Source organism: Anastrepha obliqua, chromosome 4, assembly GCF_027943255.1.
Source record: "Anastrepha obliqua isolate idAnaObli1 chromosome 4, idAnaObli1_1.0, whole genome shotgun sequence".
In the NCBI taxonomy this organism is placed as follows: Eukaryota; Metazoa; Arthropoda; class Insecta; order Diptera; family Tephritidae; genus Anastrepha; species Anastrepha obliqua.
Window position 1 is genome coordinate 31,525,894 of NC_072895.1, and position 27,030 is coordinate 31,552,923.

The 27,030-nt window shown below is 36.1% G+C and overlaps 2 protein-coding genes across 3 annotated transcripts in view; one reads left to right on the plus strand and one right to left on the minus strand.

The window, feature by feature from the left end:
* LOC129245729 (5-hydroxytryptamine receptor 2B) overlaps positions 1-27,030 on the plus strand; it is a 94,015-nt gene that overhangs the window by 15,443 nt on the left and 51,542 nt on the right. Inside the window, exons 2-3 of one of the 2 annotated variants that reach the window (XM_054884070.1) lie at positions 12,616-12,706; positions 12,949-13,478. In XM_054884070.1, coding sequence (XP_054740045.1) covers positions 12,953-13,478 — 526 coding nt within the window. In that variant the 5' untranslated portion in view covers positions 12,616-12,706; positions 12,949-12,952. Of the gene's footprint in view, positions 1-12,615; positions 12,707-12,811; positions 13,479-27,030 lie in introns of those variants that run through there. The other variant, XM_054884071.1, reaches the window with a different exon arrangement.
* Positions 8,443-11,456, minus strand: LOC129244071 (uncharacterized). Its single transcript, XM_054881686.1, has 2 exons — positions 9,391-11,456; positions 8,443-9,331 (listed from the first exon to the last, which is right to left on the minus strand). The coding sequence occupies exons 1-2, from the start codon at positions 11,454-11,456 to the stop codon at positions 9,328-9,330; spliced, it is 2,070 nt and encodes a 689-aa protein (XP_054737661.1). The 3' UTR covers positions 8,443-9,327.

Consider the following 27,030-nt stretch of genomic DNA (forward strand, 5'->3'; position numbering starts at 1 on the left):
GCGTTGCACTGTAGTTGCGGTGTAGAGTCATAAATGTGCATATAAAAAAATCACACACACAAATCGATGGACTGTGGATCTGGTAGCAGTTTTAAAGCTCACTTTTCTCGCTGAGGCGGCGCACACTTTCTTTCCTAAATAGTACAAGATCGTATTTTTTATATAAAAGGTGATCAATTTAAAGGTATCGGATTTTAAATTGAAATAAAACAAGGAAAATTCAAATTGATTTGGCGGTCTTTACTAGTTCTGTGTAGAACTACTCATGACATCTGTTTTTGAAGTGAAACTTCTTAGGCGTCGATGGACGAGCGAGAATGTAGAGTAAAATTTCAAGGCCATGCAACGTTTTGGGCATTTTCGTTCTGCGAGAAAGAAAAAAGATATAACGCAGAGGAAAAGGAAAAAGAGAGCTATACCTTATATATATTTTTTATTTATACCTCGCGTTACGTTTGAGTGACAAACTAGACGCGTAGTTAGACGAATTAGTGGATGTTGTTGGTTTTTGTTCGGTATTTGTGAGTCCAAATCTGAATGCTGGAGCTATGATTATTAGGTTTGTCGGATTTATGTGAGTGTGTGTGCGTTTTTATAAGTCAAGTATATCTGAAGTGGTTTACGTGTGAGCGCTTTGGAGTGCTTTGTATCCGGTTCCGCATAATGACCGTAGACTCAAAGCACTCACTGAACTCGTAGCCCTGAATGTTGTTGGATGTTTTTCATTGAAAAATTTTGTAATGAAGCTCTTGTACAGATTTTATGATTTCCAATTGTTTCAACTGGTGAAGTTTGAAACCTCGGTAAATATAATATTTTGGATCTACAGCCCAAAGTGCCTCGGTGGGCTTACTCGAACTACTTCCATATTTATGCGTAAAATCTATAACCGAGAAGAATGGTAATGAAATCGCAAGTAGAAAAAGTTACTCTGCTGCGATTACCGCTTTGGGAGATTTCAGTTTGCTTTGAATTAATGGACTAATTAAGCCAATGAAGCTAATTAATTGATGGACTGGCAAGCTGACAGACTTAAAAGAAAAGTGACTGTCTTCAAAATCTCCATCCCTTTCAAAAGGCTTATGAAATGGTAAATTGAAAGCGTGAACTACGCACATACTAGAACTCTGCTTTGCATTCATGTTCTTCCCATATGAGCAAGACTTTTTTTGTAAATTTTGTCTGTTTGTATTCTCTGCAAATGTTGTGAATTTATTTAGATATATATTCTTTCTCTCTCTCTCTCTCTCATTCTCTCTCGGGTCTCTCCCTCTTTCTTTATCTGCCTTGAAAGTTTCACTTCTGTTATGTGTACACTCTACGCGTACTTTTTAGTGCACCTTTTAAATGGAGGCCGCAACTAACCGCAAATACCAATTATGAATGTCTCGAGGGAGGACTGCAGGCGGTGTCTCGTGAACAACTTTAGTAATGTTGGCTTCCAATGCCTCAATCAAAGCTGGTTTATCCACAAAGTATTTAGATTTTACATCCCCACAAATAAGAGTCAAAAGGTGTAACATCACACGATCTTGGTGGCTAATCGACTGGTCCGAGACGAGAGATAAATTGCTCACCGAAACGATGATGCAGAACATTCATTGCTTCGTGGGTTGTGTGGCAATGAGCTTCGTCCTGCGTTTTTGGAACCAAATGTTGTGGAGCCCATGGGCTTCCATTTCCGGCATCCGGCAACAAAAAGTCGTTTATCATGGCGCGATAGCGTTCGCCATTCACTGTTACATTGGCACCAGCCTCGTCTTTAAAAAATATATGGGCCGATGATTCCTTCAGCCCATAGGCCGCACCAAACGGATGTTTGTTGTTTTCAATGGATGTAGTGGCTGTTCTTGAATAACTTCGGGTTGCTCTTCAACAAAAAAATAGAATTGTACGATTTGTATAGGTTGTTGAGGCGTAAGTCTTTGTAAAAAGTACCTCCAATCTGATTATCCTTTATATTGAAATTAGTAATAATAAAACAAATCAACCTTAAATAAGTTTACTGATCTCTTCCAAAAATATTAATTTTATTTTGATAGAAGTGAGCATTCGACTAAAAAGTTTTGACAGTTTCACATGTTTTACGGTTTAGCTTGGTTTGTAAAAAATAATTTCAGTCCAACGGTGGTGATACCTTACCTTATGTCTTCATACAAACTGTGGGCAACTATCTTTAAATTAGTCTGTAGTTCAGGGCGTCTATTTTTAAATTAGTCTACATTCGTAACGCATAAATGACTTTCATGTGCCTCCCCCATTTATATCCACTTTAATTTCCTCCAAAACATTTCTTAGCTACTTCTAATTCCAATCCATTTCTCTTTTTTACAAAATTATTTTATAATTTTGCTCTCAAAAGAAAAAGGTCCTTTAACCGAACCGAATGCTTTACCACACCGCTTTCACTTATTTTCATAAAATGTAAATTTTGTAATTTGATACAGTTAGACGTTCATTGAGAAGTTCACCTTTTTTACTCACTGTGAACGACTGCATACCGCCACAGCATTACTGTTAATCTGCCTGTTGTCAGACAGGGTGCTGTTGTTGCTTTTATTGCAGCGCCGCTCCAGCGCTGGCGGTTGATCCTTGGTAAGTGTGTTTCACATAAAAAGCGCACGCAATATGCACTCGAGATATTAAAATGTCACCCAGCGGCGCAAAGCGGCAAGACACAAAAGACAAATCCACGTACCACATTCAGCCATGTGGTTACTCATACACAAACACAAACATATGTGAGCCATATTGAGCAGTCAGTCTGAAGCAACTGAGTTAAAGGATGTATATGTATGTATGTGTGTGTGTATTATATGTATGTACAGCTTTCTTTTAACGATTATTTTTATAATATTTCACATTTACTTTCTTCGGATAATTTCTCATGTTGGCAGTTTATCGGCTCATGAATTTCCTCTACACTCTTGGTTAACAAATACTTTTGCAATCACACTTTTGCTTACATTTTTTTAAAAAAAAAAATAGTTCCTGATTTCTAATAAAATACAAGAATTAGAAAGTGTGTTAAAAGTTCGGAGAAGTTAGAAGAAAATTAAATAAAATAAAATAAAACCAAATGAATTGAAATAAAACAAAGCTAAATCAAATTAATGAAAATGAGCAAAAAATTGAGGAGATAAAGCTTAAACACTATTTCGGCTTCAAAAACAGTGCGGTGAAGCTCATGGCCAGCTACCTTGGTGGCAGAAGGCAGAAGGTGAAGACTAGAAAATTAACATCTCAGCCTAGATATGTACACACTGGTGATCCCCAAGGGTCTATCCTTGGTCCACTTCAATTTAGTCTTTTTATCAATGATATTTTTACCTTTTGTCAGTACGGGAATGTCCATGCGTATGCTGATGATATATGTACAAGTGTACTTGTCCAGTCGTATTGGTCTCGTTGAAGATTTATGTTTCAAAATAAACAGTGATTTGTCTGCTATTTCTCTATGGGCTAATGAAAATTTGCATGGTATCCCAAAATACCGACGCTATAACCTTTCCAGCTGACGGTTGCGTCTTTGGTCGCTTTGGACGGCTTTCACCTGGTCTAGTCCACTCAGATGACTGCCGTTTCGACTCTGGTGTGTAGCGGTGGATCCATGTTTCCACGAAAAAACTCAGACTTATCCTGCTTAATAATGTCCAAACAGCGATTTGAATCATCAAGTCATTGTTGTTTTTGTTCCGGCGTGAGCAAAACCGGGACCCATTTCGACAACAGTTTTTTCATACCCAAATGTTCGTGCAAAACAGTGAACGCACTGCCTATTGATATCTTCAGGATGTCAGCTATCTCTTACAACTTTACTTTGTTGGTTTGATGATTTTGATTGTTCATGATGATTTTGAGGGATTTTAAATATTTTCTGGAGCAACTGCCTCATTTGGACGACCAGGACGTTCAGCATCATCGGTGTATGTACGGCCACGTTAAAAGTCAGCATACCATCGCTTGATCATTGTTTCCGATGGAATAGAGTCCGTAGAACGTTTATCGAGCAATTGCTTTGCCTCAACGGTATTTTTTTTTTTTCATAGGAAAACAATGATAAATCAACACACGAAATTGCTTTGAATCCATTGTTATTAAAAATAGCAGAAGTAGCGTCACTTAAAGCTCTGTAACTTTGTAAATAATAAACCGAAAGTCTTGAAATTTTGACAGTATACCTTTAAAGCTTAGCGCTATTAAATAATAAAAAATCGATATGGTATTAGCAGCGCCATCTAAAGGTCAGGCCCGGGACTTATTGACCGATGTGTTAGAGTCATTTCGAATCAACGCAGTCAGCTTCACTTACTAGCCAACAGAACGAGCTGGCGCGTCATACATTCTCCAGCATTGCGTAACTTTTGTGCAGTTAATACTAAGCACAATCAAATGAACAGGTTTGCATCTATACATTTGTACAATGCCCGTAAGTCAATGGATAATTTAATACAATTTTTCAAGACTTGCCAAAGAAATATGTCTATCTGCATTATTTACCTTTTCAAGCATCCATTCATTTCAAATTTGTAGCTTCAGAAATGCTTGAAATATTCACAATTCCATTTTCCATTTGCACCGCAATAAAGCTTATAAACATATTTTAGGGCATATGGAACTTTTCAATACACAAATATTTGGAAATAGCTCACTAAATACACTGAATGCAAAGTTCAATGTATGTTCACTAAAATCGGTTGATTAATTTGAGCAAAAACATCATTCAGCTAAAAGTATTAAAAATTTACACCTTTCAGGGCAAAAAGTCAACGAATTTTACATACAACTACGTGCAACTTCGGCAAAGAAGCTTTATCACCTTAGCACCGTGAAATAAAAGCATTACCAAATCTCAGCGGTATTTTGTAGTCTCTTGAAACTTGCACCTTTCTATACTAACATTTCACGGGCTATAAACCTGCACTCTCTAAAAAGTCCTTAAACTTCTGGTTTAAAAGTTGAATGTTTAGATGAAATTTTGAAAAATTGTTTACAAAGTTTGAAATTTGGCTTTGTAGGGTATGAATTATATTTGTTCAGGAGGAAAATAGTTGCATTTTTTTTATTTCTACAACGGGTCGCATATGAAAAGAAATCATAGAGGTGTAAGTGAATGGTGGTCACGGGAAGTTTGCCACGCTTTTGCTCGCGTAATTAAGTCACTTTATCTGTTTACGATTTTTGCAATACTTATTATGGAAATTTTTTTTCATTATTACTTTTTTTAATATGCTTCATTATATAACAAAAACCTTCTAAAACAAAGGTTGTATGAAATTCACGAGGAAGTATAAATTTCAAAAAATATTCATGAAGATTCTCAACTTCGCAAACAGAATCTGTAGAAAACTTTGGGGTATGCGATTCGATTTTGATATACTAAAGTGCAAGTTTGAAGTGGCTCAATCATCGTCTTGAATTTTTAAATATTTTTTTTTTTTTGTTCACTTTGTTGTGAATTTTCTTCCATATAAAGCACATAGTCGGAGATCGAAATCGAAATATTAGTTTGCGGAATGGTAATGGTTGCACTGGTTAGGCCAAGGCCTTTATGCACTGCGACCAGACTGATCTATTGTGCGCTCCTAAGTGCTTAATTTTAGTCATTAAGTATTGCCAGGAATCGAACCAACTCCTTAGGAGCGGTCGTTTGTATGTATTCATCCTTCAGTAGGTACGAGCCCAGGATTCTGTGTCTCCTGTGACCTCTTCGCAATCGGTGATTAAGTGTTGCATAGACTCATCTTCAGCACAGCAGAACCTGCATAAACTAGTGCTGGATAATCCAATTGTGCTGAAATGTTTACTGCAGTCAATGTGGCTTGTAAGTATCCCACAGTGTAGTCTGAGACCGTTTTTTTTAGAGTTAGAGCAGATTGTTGGCATTAAAATTCAAAAAATATTTGGCGTAGTAAAAGCCGTCTGTGCCGTTCAGTATTCCTTGATTTTTATTACGATCCATTTTTAAGTTTCATGTTTTAGGTTTTTTCTTGTTAAAGCAGAAAACTGGGGTGGGCCCAATATATGGCCTTTCCGCCCCCTTTTAGGTATACAAGTTTGCCTTCCCTTCTCCTTCGTGCTCCTCATGGACTAGTGTATTCTGGTGCTGAGTCCGAAGTCTCCTGCTATTCCATCAACATATAAGGAGCCTATTTTAGCGTTAAAATCACATAGGATTATAGTGATTTCGTAGGGTTCATTCTTCTATTTCAGTATAGAAGACCTCGAGTCCGTTTCTGGTTTTGTCAGATGTTGGCGCATAACCTTTTAAGATTTTGATATTCAATGGGTTTGCGTCTAATTTTATCAAAATTGATCTATCGGATTTAAGGACAAAGCCCACTACGCTGGGCCCTATCGACTTTTTCATAATAATAGCAAAACCCCTCCTGTGATTTCCTTCTTGATTGGTAGAATATTAAATTTGCATATCATTTGCTATGAATTCACCACTATCCGCCCACAATGTTTCGCTAGCAAATAGTATGTCTATCTTCAATATTTCCATTTCTATTATTGCATTTTTAAGCTTACCAGCTTCGTATAAACTGCGAACGTTTCAAGTTCCAATATTGAGTGTTTCTTGAGTTTGTAAGTCACTATTGTTTAATTTTCGTGGGAGGTTACTTTAATGGTTTCCCGTTGCCTTCTAAAGGGTTTAGAGTTTTTCTTCTTCAATGTACAGCCGCGCATTCTGAGTCAGACGCTGACCAACAACCGCTTATTGTAAGATGAATGAACTTATTTTATTTTTTGCAACTCCATGACAAACAAGCAATCGAGTTGATATTTGCCTGTTTTGGTCTACGGGTGGTATTTTATTTCCCACCTACCCTACATATCTGTCGAGCATTCCCCCATACGCCACCCGGGAAGACGCGCGATGGGAGACAGGCAACTCCACACGGATTTACTTAATTTAGTATAATTTTATTTTATTTTAACTCATTTCATATTGTTTTTATTTAATATTAAATTATTTTATTTTGTTTTATATTCTTTTAATTTAATTTTGGTTTAATTTATTTTGTTTAATTTAATTTTATTTTCATTTTATTTATTTATTTTTGTTTTTTATTTTTATTTTTTTTTTTTTATTTATTGGAGCTTAATCCATCTCGGCTATTGCCGGAGGTTACACATCCCGGATAAAATTTTCAAGGGATTGTGCTCTGGTGGAGCGTAGTCCAAGTCCTATGCCCATGTGATTACTATTACTTAAATATTTAAAAATCTACGAACTATTGCACATGTGTCCAGTATGGTCGACTTCTACATGTTTTCTAAGAGGTGTTGGCAGTCATACTTCTTCAAGTTTTTTATTAAATGCTTAGGCACTAATCCAGTGGACGATATAATTATTGGAATTTTATTCACTTCCCTCGCTTTGTACATCCGTTTAAGTTCTATGGCCAAAGCTGCATACTTCGATACTTTGGTGGAGTATGTGCTTTGGATGTTGCAATTAAGGGGCACCGCTATATCGATTACTTCGATTGTTTTGTTTATCTTGTCGAACAAGATGATGTCAGGTTTGTTGGCAGCTGCAGTTTGATCTGTAGAAATAAATCTGTCCCAGTGCAGTTTAAAATTTACATTTTCCAATATTGCCTTTGGTTCATATTTAAAATACAAGACTTCTGCCTGTAAGAGACCGTGTTTTATCGCAAGTTGTGGGTGGAGGATCTTTGTTATATTGTTATGTCTCATGACATATTCACAGAGGCAAGTACGTTACATCTAGCAATTATTATTATTTTATTTTATTTTATTTTATTTTATTTTATTTTATTTTATTTTATTTTATTTTATTTTATTTTATTTTATTTTATTTTATTTTATTTTATTTTATTTTATTTTATTTTATTTTATTTTATTTTATTTTATTTCATTTTGTTTTATTTTATATTATTTTATTTTTTATTTTTTTTTTTTTGGAGAGTTTTCACGTTGTCTGCTAAGTTTTTATGCACTAGTCCGTGGGCTGAGATGATAATTGGTAGTATGTGCACCTTCCTTAGCTTCCACTGGCGTTTGACATCAATGCCTAAGTCAGAATATTTGGATATTTTTTCTGCATATGTTTTTTGCATGTTTCTGTTTACAGGAACAGCAATATCAACTATATAACCAGTCGCTTGAGATTTATCAATAAGGAAAATATCTGGTCTATTGTGGTCTCTTGTGGCATTTGTTAAAATTGTTCGGTCGTAATATAGAAGGTAGTTGGAGTCTTCTTGAACAGGTTCTGGGGTGTATCTGAAGTACGGTATTTTGCTTGGATTGAAGTTGTACATCTGCGTCAGTTTTAGATGGATTATTTTCGCGATGTCATTATGTCGCTTCAGGTACATTGAGTTTGCCAGTGTGGTGCATCCCGCTAGCACGTGGTCTAATGTCTCACTTCGACTATTGCATCTTCGGTATCTGTCTGCAGCGGCATTTGGATCTCGCATTACGTATTTAATGTAATTTCTCGTTGGAATCACACCATCTTGTATGGCGAAAATGGTACCCTCCGTTTCGGCAAATATCGACCTGTTGGTAAGCCATAAGTGCGACAATTTTTGGTCGACATGTGGGCTCAGCAAGTCTTTTCGATATACGCCGTGGATAGCCATTTCAGACCATCTTTGGATTTTTTCATCTATTGTGGTTGTGTTCTTGATTTCGTAGGGTTGATTCATCCGAAGTGGGGTATAATTATCATCCGCAGCACTTGCAGCCTTGTGGAGCTCGGATTGGGAACACTTATGTTGGAAATATGCTCTTATGTTCAAGATAAGTTTGTCATGCAGTGCTCCAACATCAATCTGTCCTCTGCCTCCCGCTTTTCTAGGTAGCATCATTCGAACGACAGAGCTTTTTGGGTGACGTGACTTGTATTTAGTCATAATTGTGCGTATTATTCGTTGTAGATTTTCTATTTCAGTAGATGACCATTTTACAATTCCGAAGCTATACGATACCACCGGGACGACAAATGAATTAATGGCGTGGATTTGGTTTTTCCCATTAAGTTGGGTTTTACAGATAGCGTGAAGGCGCCTTTTAAATTCTGCTATCAGTTTTTTCCTCATTTGCATCGTATTTATACTGCTGCTTTGCATAACTCCAAGGTACTTGTATACCTCTCCTGCCTCCATTTCTGCTATGTCGAGTCCGCTACTTTCCGCGGTTACATGTCGAGAAACCACTTTACCTTTAACTATTGTGATCTTTCGGCATTTATCAAGTCCAATAGGCATTTTAATGTCATTGGAGAAGGTTTCGACACATCTCAAAAGCTTATCTAGATGTTTGGAATTGCTGGCGTAGAGTTTCAAATCATCTACGTAAAAAAGATGGCTCAGTCGGAATCTTTCAGACTGTCCGTGTTTTAATACAAACCCATGTCCCGTCTCATTCAGGATGTGACTTAAGGGGTTCATGCTGAGAACAAACCAGAGCGGACTCAACGAGTCACCTTGAAAGATACCATTTCGAATGTTTATTTCGGTTGTGTATTGAGAGCTTTCCGGGCCAGGTATTTTTATTCTTGTCCTCCAGCGTTGCATAACTTTTTCTAGAAAGAGTATGATATTGGAATTGAAGTTGTAAATACGAAGTACTTCAATAAGCCAGGAGTGTGGAACCGAATCGAATGCTTTCATCCAGTCAATATAAGCTGCATAGAGGTTTCTGTTCTTCTGTTTAGATTGCCCAAGGACAACTTGATCTATAATCAGTTGCTCTTTACAACCTTGTGATGCACGTATACATCCTTTCTGCTCTTCTGCAATCAGATTATGTGTTTCGATATGCTCATAAAAGATGTTAGTTATGCACGACGTAAGTATTTTGTAAATAACTGGCAGACAGGTGATGGGCCTGAATTTTGAAGGGTCATTGATTTCATCACATTTTGGAATCATATATGTCGTACCAAGCGTTGCAAAATTTGGCAATTCTTCTTCGCCGGTTATTATCTTGGTGAAGAGGGCTGCAAGTTTGTCGTGTATACATGTAAGCTTTTTGAACCAGTAAGCATGCAAGTTGTCGCAGCCTGGAGTTTTCCAATTGTGGAGCCTTCGAGCAACTTTCGCAACCTCTTCAGGTGTTACGGCTGAGAAACCAAGTATTGGGATACTAGAGTACTTTTCTCTCACTTCTGCTAACCAGCTTGCCGAGGTGTTGTATTTCTGAGGTTTGGACCAAATAGCCGACCAGTATGATCTAAATTCATCCATTGATGCCTGTCGCGTCTGCCTTTCTACGTTCGTGGTTTGTTTTAATTGTCGTAAAAATAGCTTTTGATTGCTTTCAAACATACGATTATGTTGCTTGCGTTTCATAGACATGCTATATTTTTCTCTTCTGGTGGTTAGCGTTCTTAATTTTTGCTTGAGCGTATCGAGCGTACGCTTGGGCATTTCTTCATTATTTTCGAACTTCGAGTGAGTATTAAAGTTTTTACATATTTTGAGGACTTGGCGTTTCAATCGTCCGGAGGTGTTTCCACCTACCAATGCTGTTATTTTTCCTATTTTTCGGCGGTGCTCTTCAATGTTCTTATCGAGTCTTATCAACCACTTCGGTTTATTACTCTTGTCAGTTGATTTGGAGTGTTTTGGCTTCTGATTGTGTTGATTGTTCTCAAAATGTTTGTTAGTGATTATTTCAGATATAGTTTTAGCAACGCAGTATATGACTATTATAAGTTCTTCGAGACTAATCTCTTCGTTCAGTGTTTCCGGTAATACAACAGCGTTGTAATAGTCAACTAATTTTCCGAGTTTTCTAGAGGTGTTTAGTTTCGGCAAGTGCGGCAGACTCATCACAGGCATTCCCCTATATTTCGCATAATTTTCTTGAAAACTATTATATGCACTTTCAAAATCTATTGACTCTGCATTGTCGTTGACGGGCTCAATAATTAAAGGGACATTCCCTTCGTTCTCTGCATCCATACTACCATCCTGTGGTGTGTTGTTTGTTTGCTCAGGGCTTGCTGGGGCTCCAGAGTTGCTACCGAGCTCTCTCGCCACTTCCTGGGTAATTTCTTCTCTTCTTGCTTCTGTGATGTAATCATGTCTGCGTATCGCTCTTAATTGATCAGACAAGTTTTGCTCTGACACGTTCATTTGCGGATATTTTTCTACAAACTTTTCACGTAAACGTTTTCGGAAAAGGGTTCTGTGTGTTTCTAATTTAGTGATCTGTAGGTATGTGCGTAATAAGAATTCGTTAATTTCTGATGTCCATTTTTTACGCTGTCTAGTTGCTACAACTGGGCTGGTCGCTGCATGCGATGCTTGCGAATCAGTTCCCGGCTGCAAAAGGTCTTGTCTATTATCCCCAGAGTAGTTGTTTGTATCTGGAGTATGATCAGTCTGGGGCCGAGCTGGACCACATTCCAGAAGTGTATGATTAGAATTAAGATTAAGGTTATCCGAGGCTTCATTTATTCTTCTCATTTTTTATAATGGTTCCATTTTATACCTGCTGACAGGTGCGTTAACAGCCGCTTCTTACCTGAAGTACAGACGCCGACCGGAGAGCCGCCCAATCTGGTTCAGTCGCTGCCGGGTTTAGATTTCCAGTTTTTGGTCCGCGAGCGGTATTTTATTTCCCGCCTACCCTGTATATCTACAGAGCGTTCCCCTATCCGCCACCCGGGGACGCGTCCGATGGGAGAACGGATTGAAAACTCTATTTTATTTTATTTTATTTTATTTTATTTTTTTTTTTTTTTTTTTTTTTTTTTTTATATTGCATCCCAAAGAAGGAGTGTTTTACATTAATTGGCGACAGCTTTGCTGCAAGCCAATAATTTATACAATAACAGGTACAAAATATTACAATTAAATATATATATAAATATTATACAAAATAGTTAACAAATTTACTAACAAGAAAAACGTTTACTGTAATTTTATTTTATTTTATTTTATTTTATTTTATTTTATTTTATTTTATTTTATTTTATTTTATTTTATTTTATTTTATTTTATTTTATTTTATTTTATTTTATTTTATTTTATTTTATTTTATTTTATTTTATTTTATTTTATTTTATTTTATTTTATTTTATTTTATTTTATTTTATTTTATTTTATTTTATTTTATTTTATTTTATTTTATTTTATTTTATTTTATTTTATTTTATTTTATTTTATTTTATTTTATTTTATTTTATTTTATTTTATTTTATTTTATTTTATTTTATTTTATTTTATTTTATTTTATTTTATTTTATTATATTTTATTATATTTTATTTTATTTTATTTTATTTTATTTTATTTTATTTTATTTTATTTTATTTTATTTTATTTTATTTTATTTTGTTTATTTTATTTCATTTCATTTTGTTTTTATTTTATTTTAGATTTAATTATTTGATGTGAAATCAGCAACTATGTTTTTCTTAAACTTAAAAATATAAGCAACAGGGTGATTGATGGTTATATTTTCTTTCTTACCCAGAACATTTTGAGTGCCTATTAAATTTAACTAAAAAATCACCTTCCCTCATTCACATTATAGTCATCCTTTGCCGCATATTATAAAATATCGATACATTTACTGTAAGAAAATCCGTTACTTACATCACCTTCCTTGTCGTACATTTACAGATGATGTCCATTGAAAATCAGCCAACGGCAAAACTTGACAAGGCAAACGAGACGAAGCCAAGAGAGATAATAATTCAATAGCAATAAACTGGTAGATAACATAAGCAGCTGATGTAAAATGCAGCAGGCGCACCAACACCAACTATATAATTGAGAATAAAAACACCAAGCATACACCACGACACCACCAACAGCACTACAAGCAAACATCAAATACAAGCAAAATACTAGCCCTAATTCAATCAGTACCATCAAATACATCAGTGGCACTAACACCACCACCATTACCATCACCATTCCCATCAAGAACACCAATACTACCTCCCCATAAAGTTAGATGTACAACAATATGTTGGGTGATATAATTTCACCGTCAATCGCCACTTGGAGTACAGCGCAAAACTTTTACACTGACCTGGATGTTGACATGTCTTTGGTGCATGGTGGCGTCTCCGACCTGAATGCACCACTTCTACCTACCTACAACACGTACAATACAGCATACAGTAATGCTACAACAATGTTGTTCGACGTCAATGAAACGAGCGCATATCAAATTGTATTGAATGGCACAAGCGGTAACATCAGCAACAACAACAACAGCACGAACGTCTTACTAGGCATTGGCGATGAGGGTATCAGCAGTGGTTTCATCACATTCAACAGCACCAGCGGTGTGCCGAGTGGCAACAACAATATCGTCGATCTTTTTATAAGCGAACATAATGAGTTTGATGACCAGCAACGAGTTCTGGATGATATCATTGGCGGCGGCGGCGGCACAAAGGATCCGATGGTGGCGTTCGCGAAAATGATTGTGATGTCTATCGTGTTGGGTTTGCTCATATTTATAACCATAATGGGTGAGTAGTCAGTGACAAAATGCGAGCGTGTGTGTGTGTGCTTGTGGTTGAGTCTTATAATATTTTTAGTTTAGTAGTTTTTTTTCCGTACATGAAAAGCCTGACCTAGTGCAGTAAGTTGTTGGTTCTAGTAACGATGGAAGATGGAAAGGATTTTCGAATTGTGTTGTGTGTCGCATTTGCATTTTAATAAATTTAAGTAATTCAATTTATATTATATATAAACATATATAATTGGCGCTTATAGCCTTTGTTAGAGGTTTTGCCAAGCGCCTCCTCCTTTTTGTGACGTGGTTTCTCACAAATGGAGGGGCCTACACTTTTATGCCGCATCCGAACGGCAAATAGTTTTTTATGAGAATCTTTTTCATGGCAGAAATGCACTCGGAGGTTTGGCATTGCCTGCCGTGGGGCGACCGCTTTAGGAAAAACGTGTTCTATCATTTTTTTGTTTTGTGCAATGAGACTCAAACCCGTACATTTCCGAATGGTAGTCACGCACCAACCCTTTCGGCTACGGCGGCCGCAATTGTGTTGAAAGGAACGAATTTTCAGACGGGAGTAGAGCAGTTGTTCACCACCCGTCAAACCGTTTGCCGCTACCCACAGCAATTTTGCTTCAGGCGTTAGGTATAAGAGCACAGCGTTGAATGTTATTGGGGGAAAACCATAAGTCTATAAGCAGTTTTGGTAGCAGTTTTCGGTAATAGAGCAAATATTTTATTACTAACGTTGCCAATACCTGAAAAAAAGTTATGACTTTCTTCAATTTTATGTATTGAGCGATCAAGACTTTTTATTTTTAGACTAAAATAACCATAATTTTTCTTAATTTAAATCAACTTAACGTAAGTTAGCTTATTTAACTTGACTTATTTCAACTTAACTTAACTTAACTTAACATAACTTAACTTAACTTTACCTGACTTGACTTGACTTGACTTGACTTGACTTGACTTGACTTGACTTGACTTGACTTGACTTGACTTGACTTGACTTGACTTGACTTGACTTGACTTGACTTGACTTGACTTGACTTGACTTGACTTGACTTGACTTGACTTGACTTGACTTGACTTGACTTGACTTGACTTGACTTGACTTGACTTGACTTGACTTGACTTGACTTGACTTGACTTGACTTGACTTGACTTGACTTGACTTGACTTGACTTGACTTGACTTGACTTGACTTGACTTGACTTGACTTGACTTGACTTGACTTGACTTGACTTGACTTGACTTGACTTGACTTGACTTGACTTGACTTGACTTGACTTGACTTGACTTGACTTGACTTGACTTGACTTGACTTGACTTGACTTGACTTGACTTGACTTGACTTGACTTGACTTGACTTGACTTGACTTGACTTGACTTGACTTGACTTGACTTGACTTGACTTGACTTGACTTGACTTGACTTGACTTGACTTGACTTGACTTGACTTGCCTGAGCTTAACATGCACAATAAATTTTTTCGTCACCAGGTGAGAGAAATATTTTATTTTTCAATATAAATCAGATTTATTGAACAATGTGTGAAACAGATATTTGAGGAGCCTGTCTTTGAAACTGTTCAAAGTAAAACATAAATGGCTCTATAAATTTTTTCTGTTGGAAACAAATTTCAGCGAAGAACAGAGAAAAACAAACAGCAAAGATTATCCTCAGATCTATCATATTTGCCTTTCAGTGAGAGTTTGAATATTTTCCTTAGATTTTTTGTTTCTTTAAAAGCCTTTGAAAGTGTTGATACATATTTTCCAACCCTTTATGTGTGGACCCTTTATTAGCAACTCATTTACTCTTTTAAATTTGAAATTTATATTGTCAAATAGACTCAGAAGAGGCGGACCAGGGATTTGCCTTGTTTTACTTGTTTTTGTTTATTTTTTATTGTTTTATTTTTTAGGTTCTTTTTTATCCTTTGCACATTCCACATGCCGATTAAGTTGTTTTTTTTTGTTTTGTTTGCTATGTCAAGACGAAATTTTTGGGTGCAGCGCACTCAAAGAAGCTGCTGCTAAAAGCTAAGGACTCTGCTCTATCAGAGCTCTGCAGTCATCGAAAATTATCCTAAGATGTTAAATTAGCCGTCCTTATGGTTTAAATATTCCTGCCTTACATCATCTACATTTAAACATAAACATAAAACTGTTTCTGCAAATATGGCTCGGATGTAATTAGAAGTAGGGAAGGAAAACAATAAGAAAATGTCGTCATTTTGTGATTCTGATATTTATTTAATGTTACAAATATTAGTATAGAGTTTTTAAAAGTGAGATATCTTCAATGCTTTTTGCCATCTTTATAAGTTTTCCTTTCATTTTTTAGAATCAAATATTAATATAAAATATATTGTTAAAAAAATTTTTTTTTTGTTTATCCCTTTTAAAAAAATGTTGGTATTTCATGCCTAATTCTTCTGCTGCTTCTAAGATGTTAAAAGAATTATTCAAAGTGATTTTGCAGCCGGAATTTTTCCCATCTAGGAGACTTTCTTTTATCATCTGCATTCATTTTTGCTCACAGGTGATGCAGTTTTCATGCCTTTGACTGCGGCGTTGCTTTAGGCCACGCAGTACAGATTCTTTCATTACCTTTTCGTTAATAGCAAAAATATCGCCAAGCATGCTAAAGCACGTCCAGCTTTTGTATCTGTCAAAAACAAATTAAAAATAGAAAATTCAAAATGGCTGGCATTACCGTGCATTTGTTATGTGGAGAGAAACCAAAACACAGGCGAGGAAAAAAATTATGAAAAGTCTATGGGTTTTTTGACATTTTCTGGTTTACACTTTTTATACCAGAATTTAAAAGCGTGATTGATTACCAAAAAAAAAAAAATTGTGTTAATTATAATTAAAACCCAATGGAATTGCAATGAAAAGTTTCAGGATTTTTTTTTATGTTTTACAAAGTTTCAAACCAGGATTATAAAATAAAGACAAAATGAAAGAAAGTAAAATGAAATAAAATTTAATGAAGTTAAGTTAAATTAGATTAATTGAAATTATATTAACTAAAATAAAATGAAATAAAGAGAAAAAAAATAAAAACGAAATGAAACGAAGTAGTCTAAAAAACTGTGTACCCAAATTTTTTAGGAATTCTTTTTTAAAAAAGTAGAGGAATTGCGCTGAAAAGTTTAAGGATTTGCTCTAATTTTTATAAAGTTTTAAACCTGGATTTATACACAAGTAGTACAGGGTGGCTGATGAATTTTGCTACATTAAGAAACTCAAATAACTTTTTTTTAGTGTATGGAATTCGTTTATTTTTTTTTCAAGTTGAAGGTCATTAAATTTTATTAAATGTAGCTTAACTAGTTTTAAAAATAATTGAATTTAAATGCCCCCCATGCTCGTTGACACAAGTGCGGCATCTTAGTAAAAAGTTGTTCATTGCTGCTTTGAGAGTTGCGACAGGAATAGCCGCAATTGTTGCCCGAATGGATTGTTTTAGTTCATCCAAATTTGTTGGCTTTGTTTTATAAACTTCTTGTTTACATAAACCCCACAAGAAAAAGTCAGGTGCAGTAAGGTCAGGCGACCTGGGGGGCCAACGAAATTCGGAGTTTCTTGAAATCAGTTTATTGGGAAATTTTCGTCGCAACTCTGCCATAACAGTCCGGGCTATGTGAGACGTTGCCCCATCTTGTTGAAACCACACAGAGTTGAAAGGAATTCTCTTTCGGCGTAGTTCTGGATAGAAACATTCTTTCAGCATTTTCAAATAACGGTCTCCAGTAACCGTAACGGTGTGACCATTTTCTTCAAAAAAAATAAGGCCCGACAATACAGCGTGAAGAAACCGCACACCACACTGTCACGCGAAGAGGATGCAATTCCGTCTCGTGGAGTATCTGGGGGTTAGAAGTACTCCATATTCGACAATTTTGTTTGTTCACATTGCCGTTTAAATCGAAATGGCCCTCATCAGACATGAAAAGGCAGTTTAACATGTTTTGGTCTTCTTCCACCATTTGCAGGATCTTCTGGCAAAATTCCAAGCGAATCGGCAAGTCTGCTGCATTCAGTTTGTTAACCATTTGAATTTTGTAGGGAAATAAGTCTAAATCTTTGTGCATTATTGTTTGCAAAGACTGTCGGCTGACACCAAGTTGAGCAGATAAGCTTCTTGTTGAAACCCTTGGATTGCTTTGTATAGCTGCAGCTACAGCAGCGATCGTTTCCTCCGTCCGAACTGGTGGGTTTCGATGATAAGGCCTTCTTGCGACTGTTCCCTGCTCAGCAAAATTATTCACCAGTCTCATTATGGTCCATCTGCTCGGGGGATCGCCGCCAAACATCCGCCTGTACTCTCTCTGTACCAAAACTACGGACTCCAGTGCGTGATAGCGGCGGACTATCCAAATTCTTGTTTGCGTGTCCCAGTTATCCATTTTAATAAATTTTAAAGATCAATCTGCAAATTAAAACAAAAATGGAACAGATAACTTAAACAGAAAAAAAGTTATTCAATTTTTTTTTGGTAGCGGCTTTCATCAGCCACCCTGTATTTATTAGACATAGGGCTATACTTTTGTAAAAAAAAAACATTAAAAACATTCAAGAAAAAACAAAGCAGAAGAAGAAGATTCTGTTTAAAATTTAAATTAACTGCGACTGGATGATTTTTTTTTTTTTTTTTGCTAACGTTGAAACTTAAACTTGTATGGATTTTGTAATAAATATATAAAGTACATATCTTATAAAAAAATATAATATATTAATTTCTTTAAAACTATATAAATAGTCAAGACTTCATACTAAATAGTATTTATTATCCATTAAATAGTATTTATTTACATTCCTTCTTCGCTCAGCCATCAGCACTTATGATGAAACTTAATGCGCCACATTTTTTAGTCCCACAGGCATTAGTTTCTTTTCATGAGACATTTGTAAATGTTTAAGCAAAAACTTATCCACTAACTATGAATTATTTGTGCTGAAAATTACAAGATATTGATTTTCCGTCAAATCCCATTCCACACGAAAGCGAACATTTGCCACAAGGGCATTGTGGATGCTGTGAAATATTTATGTATATATATGTATGTAAGTGTCAGTGTATGTATGCAAGTGTCAGGGTATGTATGCAAGTGTAAGCACATGAACAGCTGCAGAGAAATCTTTTAGCACCGAACTGGTTAGCTTTCTAGTGAATTAAGGACCATAGAAATATTGAAGCAAAAATCAATGATGCTTATCCGCGTCCTGTTTCGGATGAATCTGAACTTTTTATTAGTGGTAAATACAACAAATATAACATATTTGTGGGGTAACAAAAAATAGTGGTCTAGCGCATACTGCTGCCGCACAATACTCAATGGAGTGGAGTGATATATAATATCTTCAAGCGGTTGTGGATTATATTTTTTAATCAAGAAATTTCTGATATTTTTTTAATTGTAAATTCGAAAAAAAAAAACATATCGTCTTCAGCTCGACTTGAAACATCACTTTTTGAAACTCAAAACATTTTCTAATATTTTTTTCGGGTAAATTCGAAAAAACCCCCTCTTCAGCTCAACTCGAAACAAACGTTTTGAAATCAAAAAATATTCAAATTTTTTTTCTGGCAAATTGGAAGAAAAAACACCGCCTTCAACTCGACTCGAAACAACACGTTTTGAAATCAAAAATTTTGTACTATTTTTTTCGTAAATTCGAACAAAACACCGTCTTCAGCCCGCCTCGAAATATCACCTTTTGAACTGAAAAATGTTCTAATTTTTTTTTCTGGTAGATTCGAAAACCCTCGTCTTCAGCTCGACTGGAGACATCACTTTTTGAAATCAAGAATTCTTCTAATATTTTTTTTTGACAAATTCGAAAAAAACAACGTCTTCAGCTCGACCGGAAACATTACTTTTTGAACTCAAAAATTTTTTAAGTTTGTTGTTTGCTCGATTGGAGACATCACTTTTTGAAATCAAAAAATTTTCTTATATTTTTTTCTGGTAAACTGGAAAAAACACATCGTCTTCAGCTCGACTCGAAACAACACTTTTTGAAATCAAAAATGTTCCACTATTTTTTTTGTTTTTGGTAAATTCGAGAAAAAACAAACCATCTTCAGCTCGGCCGAAAACATATCTTTTTGAACTCAAAAATTTTCTAGGTTTGTTTTTTGGTATATTCGAAAAAACACCGTCTTCAGCTCGACTGGAGAGATCACTTTTTGAAATCAAAAAATTCTGGTAAATTCGAAAAAACACATCGCCTTCATCTAGACTGAAACAACATTTTCTTGTACCAGAAGCCGATAGCACAGCCGCAATGTACTAGGAAACCTTTTACGTAACACTACGCAGACGGAGGTGGCTACTTGCTGCACGAATGACGCAGCGGCAATCGAAAAAATCATACCAGTTCTGGACTAGTACTTTATTTAGCCAGTTTGGGTTTTCCCTGCATGGTAGTAAGTACGCAGTAAGTAAGTGAGTAAGAATAAAATATTGCAAGTATAAGCATAAAAAGCATTTCAATTTCAATCAAATACCACAGTATAATTCCACCTTCTCATAAAAAGTGTTTGCTCTAGAACTGTTTAATGTCCCAGGCGTGGTTTGGACTACTGCCAATAAATTTGGCGACTCTTCTGTCGACCCTACTTAAGTACACAAGAGTAACGATGCAAGTACGTAAAATAAATATATTTAAGAGCCCTTAATCGATTCTTATACCTTTTTTTCACCTCAAACTAAAATTTACTGCAATACCTTAGGTATTGAAGCATAGAGAATTCTATTCGATTTGGTATGATTTTGATGTTAAGTATTTAAGGTATTAAAAAGTAACTTTTTTTAGTTCATGTCGCACGCTAAAGTATATTACCCGCTTCGCATGTACGTTGATGATTTTCAGTAGCTGCCTTCGATCTTTGCCAGTGTCTAGCGGCCATCTTGGTACAGATACAGCAACCAAATTTGTTGAGATTTTATTTAATCTTGCCGTTAACAGTTGACGTTGTTGAAATATTTAAAATTTAGTATTAAAACTGTCAGTGCTCTGTAAGCCATACCTTCACCCAAGCTTCGGAAAGGAAATCATTTTCAGTAATGAGGCACATTTTGGCTTAAGTAGCGTTGTAAATAAGAAAAATTGATGGATTTAGACTAAAAATTTTATATATAAATTTCGGAGCAACAAACATGGAAATGATAGTCACCAGACGGTTCTTCACTGCAAAAATTCAGTGTTTCGTGTGAGTTTTGGTACGCCGCGTCGGTATTCCAGGGTGTGACAGTGAAAGTTGTCAATGAATTATCTCATTTGTTACATTTCACGTCAAGACCTCTACATTCCACTACAGCCAACCAGAGCTATAGATGTAACAGATAAGGCTGATGGGATTTAGGGATGGGACCCAGGCTGTCGAAGGAAGGAGCACCCAGTGACCTTAGTCGTCCAGCTGCCAAGCCCGGACATTTAGATATAATGTAAACAACATGAAAGATGCGTACAGCTTCTGCAATGGGGGCTGAATGGAAAACCAAGATTTTCCGTGTGTGTGTCGTACGTCCAATAACCGATAAACACAGCTACGAGATTAAAAATTGAATGGCTTCGAGCTCCTAGGACTATCTGCGGCCTGTGTCGATTATACTGGGACCAAAAAGTTATCTAAATAATATAGCACACGAAGGAATTCAGCTCCATCTTTTCTGCGCTTTCCTGAGAAATAAGTTGTGCGATTCGCCTTCAACAACAGTCAGGGGATGCCGATAACCATGAAGGAGGTATCTGAGACCAATTCAATCGACCCTTTCCTGGCAATTCAATAGATCCTTTCCTGGTAATCAATACCCAGATCAGAGAAATGTTACCTGCACACCCAACAGAATTGATCCTCTCCTTACAGAGCCTTAATCGCGGCTTGACTATAGAAAACATGTTTATACCTCCCTCGTTCCCTAAGCATTTTGCATGTCTGCAGGATCGCAAAGTCTTCTGTATAAAAAACACTGGCAGTATTCAGCTGTTTTAGGGATATAGGTAAATTGGCTGATTTAGAGAAAATCCTTGCTCCGATTGCCGATTCCATCTTGGAGCCGTCGGCAGAGATAGCGATCTCGGTACAGATTTTCTCCTCGTTCTAATAATGTCTACTTGGAAAGGTTGCCCTGGCACGACTCTCAACCTCCAGTTTAGGGATAGAGAGATATGTCCGAAGTTCAAAAAAATACAGTGTTCACTACCTAAAAATCATACCCTGTCCCTTGCGAGATTGCCTCCCGAGGCCAAACTCCTTTAACCTGATGACACTTTGAGCAGCGTTGGAAATAACGTAAAAATCCATGGGTAGTAAGTGCAAAATGGCATAAAAGCAGTCCCCAAGTTTAGTGATATTATAGCCCTTCGGACGAGCTTTCCACTAAACCAAACATCCGTACGTTAAAATTGGCAAACCACTACGCTGTACATTCACAGCGCGATCTGTGACTTGAGTCCCATTTTTTGCCGAATATAGGTTTACGGGAGTAGAAAACTGTGCTGGTCTTCTTTACCCGATTTTCAATGTGGAGCTTCCAATGGAGGTTGGAGTTAAGTATAACTCCTAGAAAAATGTGTTTGCTTAACAAACAAGACACAGTAATGAGTCAAGATTATATATTTATTATATATTTGTTAATAAATTTGAAAAGAATTGCTGACTCAGAATGACCAGCAAAGAATGACAAGATTTGTTTCCTAAATCATCAACAGCTCATGCGGTTCACAGAAGAAAGAGGCGCCAAAAAAGTGACTTTAGCCCCAATATGTTATTGAAACTTTCTGACTTCAAAAGTATGTCGAACATAAGTTGAAGGAACCAGTACTTAGAAAGTTTAATTCCATCGATTGACAAATTACTTTACCTTTCATGACGATCCTGTGCACTGTCATAGTACCAAAATAGTATGGGAGTGTCCAATACACTCTCGAGACTCTCATACTGACAAACTATTTCAGACATTTTATTAATTGTTTAGTAAATAATTTATCAGAAATAGTTACTCACCTAATAAGAGCCCCTCAACCTCTTAGTATCGTTTTAGTAAGGAGGTTCAACAAAATATTAAACTAATTTGGTTACTGCTAATTAATAATTTCATATAATTTTTGTGCAGATCTTACAAAAGTTTTATACATAAAACTGGGGAACACAAGACGCATCTGGTTCCAAAGATAGATCTGAGCAAAGACTATAAAATACGAATACCCGACAGAAAGGATTGACAGACCAGAGTCATATTTGATGTGACCTTAATCGCGGAAACTAATACATAGAAAGTGGGCTCTTCAGCAGATTAACTACCAGCGTCTCCACAGGTGTTGTAACGGGTCAGTGCACTAATGGCACGCTAACAAGTAGAATTGGTGTGCCTCACAATGACGTCTGCAGAAGTTGCGAAGATGATGAAGAAGTTGAGTCAGTACAACACTTCCTCTGTGAATGTCCTGCACGCCAAACAAAGGGGTTTTCCAATAAGAGGTGTTATTTAGATATTATTAGTGACTGTCCTCGGTAACCCTACGAATTCGATCTTTGAGGTCTTGAATCGGCCCTGGGCTGTTGGCGTAGCCCTTCTCTCTCACGTGACCCCAAAGAAAAAAGTCACAAGGTGTTAAATCACAAGATCTCGCTGGCCAATTGTGATCACCTCTTCGAGAGATAACACGATCCGAAACTTTTCCCGTAAAAGATCAATGCTTTCGTTGCTTGTGTGGCACATAGGCCCGTCTTGCTGAAAATAAATGTTGTCAAGTTAATACCATCCAATTCTGGCCATCAAAAATCGTTAATCATCTCTCGATAGCGCAATCAAATTCAAAATAACACCTATTATTGGAAAACCCTTTATCTTGGCGACTATTTAAAAATGTCGCCCTGAACGGACTAGTTTCCATCTTAAAAAGCTCCAAATGGTTTAAGCAACTTATTTAGGGGATGAAAACCAAATGCCGGTATCCCAATGGGCCTTAGGGCCACTGAGTATCTTGTGTTAGACAAGCAACCTGACTCACCTAATCTGACCGAATTGACATAAATGCCAATAATGTTTTATTGAGAGAAATAACAATATTTTTTTAAGAGAAATTATAATATTTTCAAGCTTTTTTCACCCTTTTTTTGTGTACACAAAATATTTATTTCACATATTTTTCAAGGTATGTACTGTGTGACTATAATTTTGTGATGTCCCACAATTTATGCCGCAATACATCCGCTATGCACGCCTACATACGAGTATATCAATTAAATTTTTTAATATGCTCTGAATCTCTTTTTAACATTCTTCTACGCTCACAGAATTAATTTTACTACTAAACATAAAGCAGACAGTTTTTTTTTTAAGGAAAAAAGGAAAAGAAAATAGTAGAAGGAAAAACGACTATCTCAACAATAAAATGTTCTATCTTGAACATCTGCCAAACAAATGCGACCAAATGCCATTTTCTAGATCCGCCCATGAATTTATGTGAATAGTAGTTCAACATATTCTTTCTCATTTGTTGCACACTACTTTTTGCTGATTGTTCTTAGTGAAGCATTTTTACCTTCTCGTCCAAGCTCGGAGGTAAGCAATTCCATAACCAATGGTTTTCTCGTAACTTATCAAAATTGAAACACTTCTTACTGCAAGACTGCAGTACCAATAAGTCCCAGATGAAGTCATTTCACTAGTGACTGTATAAAATTGTCAACGAACTACTTCGGGAATCATCATTACTCTCTCAAGAGCTAAGTGCAATAATGTCATCTAATAGATCAGACCGAAGGCGGCGTTAATCGGAAATAATAACTTAGTTCGGAATTATCTTAGGAAATAAGTGCAACTAATGCGGAGTGAAAACTAGACCTAATCCTCATACTTTTAGTGGATTAGGGGAATTTTCAATGGCAACATTGGCGAAAAATGACAGTTAATATCTATTGTGAGTGAAAAATTATGGACCTTTTAAATAAAAGGACAAGAAAGCCTGAAAACAATCACTACAGCATTGAAATTTTGGAATAATCATTAATTATTTGATATTGCGGAGCAGTTTGAGAAATAGCAACGTAAGATTTTCTTTAGAAAATAATTATTTTTGCTACCAGCGCAGCTGATACCCGTATTTATCGGCTGCAATCCAGTTTTACAGCCAAAACTGTCCAATAAGCAAATCAGCCGTTTACTAAGCCGCGTAACAACCGGCTGTCACACAACAATTTTAATCAGAATTAACTGCGTGGGTAATCCCGATAAACGTCACCGTCTGTCTTGGCTATAAGTCTACAACTTCTTTGTCATATTTTGAATAGGATTGTGCCATCGAGAGATGATTAACGATTTTTTATAGCCGGAATTGGATGGTATTGATCTGGACAACGTTTGTTTTCAACAAGGCGGCGCTACGTGCCACAAAAGCAACGAAACCATTGATCTTTTACTGGAAAAGTTTCCGAACCATGTTATCTCTCGAAGAGGTGATCACAATTGGCCACCGAGATCTTGTGATCTAACACCTTGTGACTGTTTTCCTTTAGAGCCACGTTGATGAAACGAAAAAGCGACACTCTTGGCTACGAAGCGTTATATGTTGATATATCTACGTATATGTGTGTGGCTGCGTACTGCTGAGCCACGCTAGTATAGTGAGTATTGTAGTATGTATACTACACTGCCTATTACTTACTTTGGTGTTTAGTTCAAGCGTCATACGTATGTGTGTTTGTATGTATGCTAGTACGTACGTGTGCGGGCCTGCATATTACGGAGCCACGGTGAGCGAGAAGGCATTATGAATACCTATACTACACGACCTAACACTTGCTGAGAGCAAGCGTCCTACGAATGTTTGTGTGTATGTTAGTACGTCTGTGTAATATACGCGTTACGACGCTCATAATAGCAACCGCGTGTGCTGTATTGCGTCCGTATTTTTATATTCGTAAATATTTTCATTTTTAAATATTTACCGCAATTATGCCGAAAAATAATGCAGAAAAGTGTCGTGAATATCGACAGAAAAAAAAAAACAAAAAGAAAATAAAACTAAAAACCAGATTAAGCAATGGAAAAACAGTTTTAATTGTGGCAATTTATATTTCACCGAATCAATCAATAAATAGCATCACGGAATTCATTCACGAAAATTTAGGAAAGTATACACCAGAAGTATCGCGGATACTTAGAAAAGATTACGATAAAGTTCCAATGATTTTAAGTGGCGATTTTAACGTAAATTTTGCATTGGACACAGCGGTTCCTTTAATTGACTTTCTCAATACAACATTCAATTTAAAAATGTGTAACAATCGAACTGAATCGACAACACGAGCAAAAACAACAATTGACGCGGTATTTCAAAGATATGTTGACAACATCGAAACCAAAGCATTTGTATCATATTTTAGCTTTCATAAGCTACTCGTATCATTTGTTGAAATTGAAAACATTGAGGATGAATAATAATAAAATAAAGAAAATAAAATATGAACTTTGTAGCAATATTATAATGAACCTATAATTATCCCGCTCCTAATGCTGCTTTCGTCTCATTCTCTCTCATTTTGTTTTACGTAAGGTTTCACTTCTATCGCGTCTAACCATTAGACTGGTATTTTTTTTAATATCAAAATAACACCTCTTATTGGAAAACCTTTTAACTTACTTTTCCTTGATTGAGGTACTCAAATTTGTTGGAAATGTGATGAAAAATTGCTCTACAAAAAACTAATGGGTGAACGATCAATGTAAGGAAATTGACAGATTGCAGAGGTTACACGACGCCTTCACAAGAAGCTTAAAAAGGTGGCCGGTGTTTACCGCAAAACAATGCCGACCAATCTTATAAATGAGGAGAATGAAATTATTTTCGAGTTCAACGAAAATAATAAAAACTGCCAAAAATACATCTATTCCCTCTTTTCGGACAACCATAGATCGATGTAGTGGCCACAGTCAATTGAGACGTTGAAGGGACCAGCTAAAGGGTGGTTTGGTTTCAAAGGCCGGTGTTGATTTTGAATAAAATACAATTTTTTTAGAAAATTATTGTAATTTTTCGTTATTATGATAATATTGGTATAGCTCATTTACGTATAGAACAAAATATCGGCTTAATGGTCGCCGCGGCCTCGGCGGCACACCTCCATCCGATGGTCCAAATTTTCTATGACCCTGAGGCATAATTGAGGTTCTATGCCGTTAATGTGCCGAATTATCTCATCCTTTAGCTCTTAAATTGTTGCTGGCTTATCGACGTACATCTTTTCTGTCAAATAACCCCAAAGGAAGAAGACTAACGGTGTCGTTGACGTTTAGGTGTGGTTCACATTCAACATCGGCCCTTGAAATTTAACCACCCCTTATAACAAGGAAAGAAATCAGAAATGCCATCAAAATGTCTACGGACAACAAAGTGACAGGACCCGATGAATTGCCGTCTGAAATATTAAAGCTTATTGATAATGCAAATATAGAAATTCTTCAAATAATATTCAATTATATTTACGATACGGGAAAATATCCCCAAGATTGGCTAAATCTACTTTCATTGCGCTTCCAA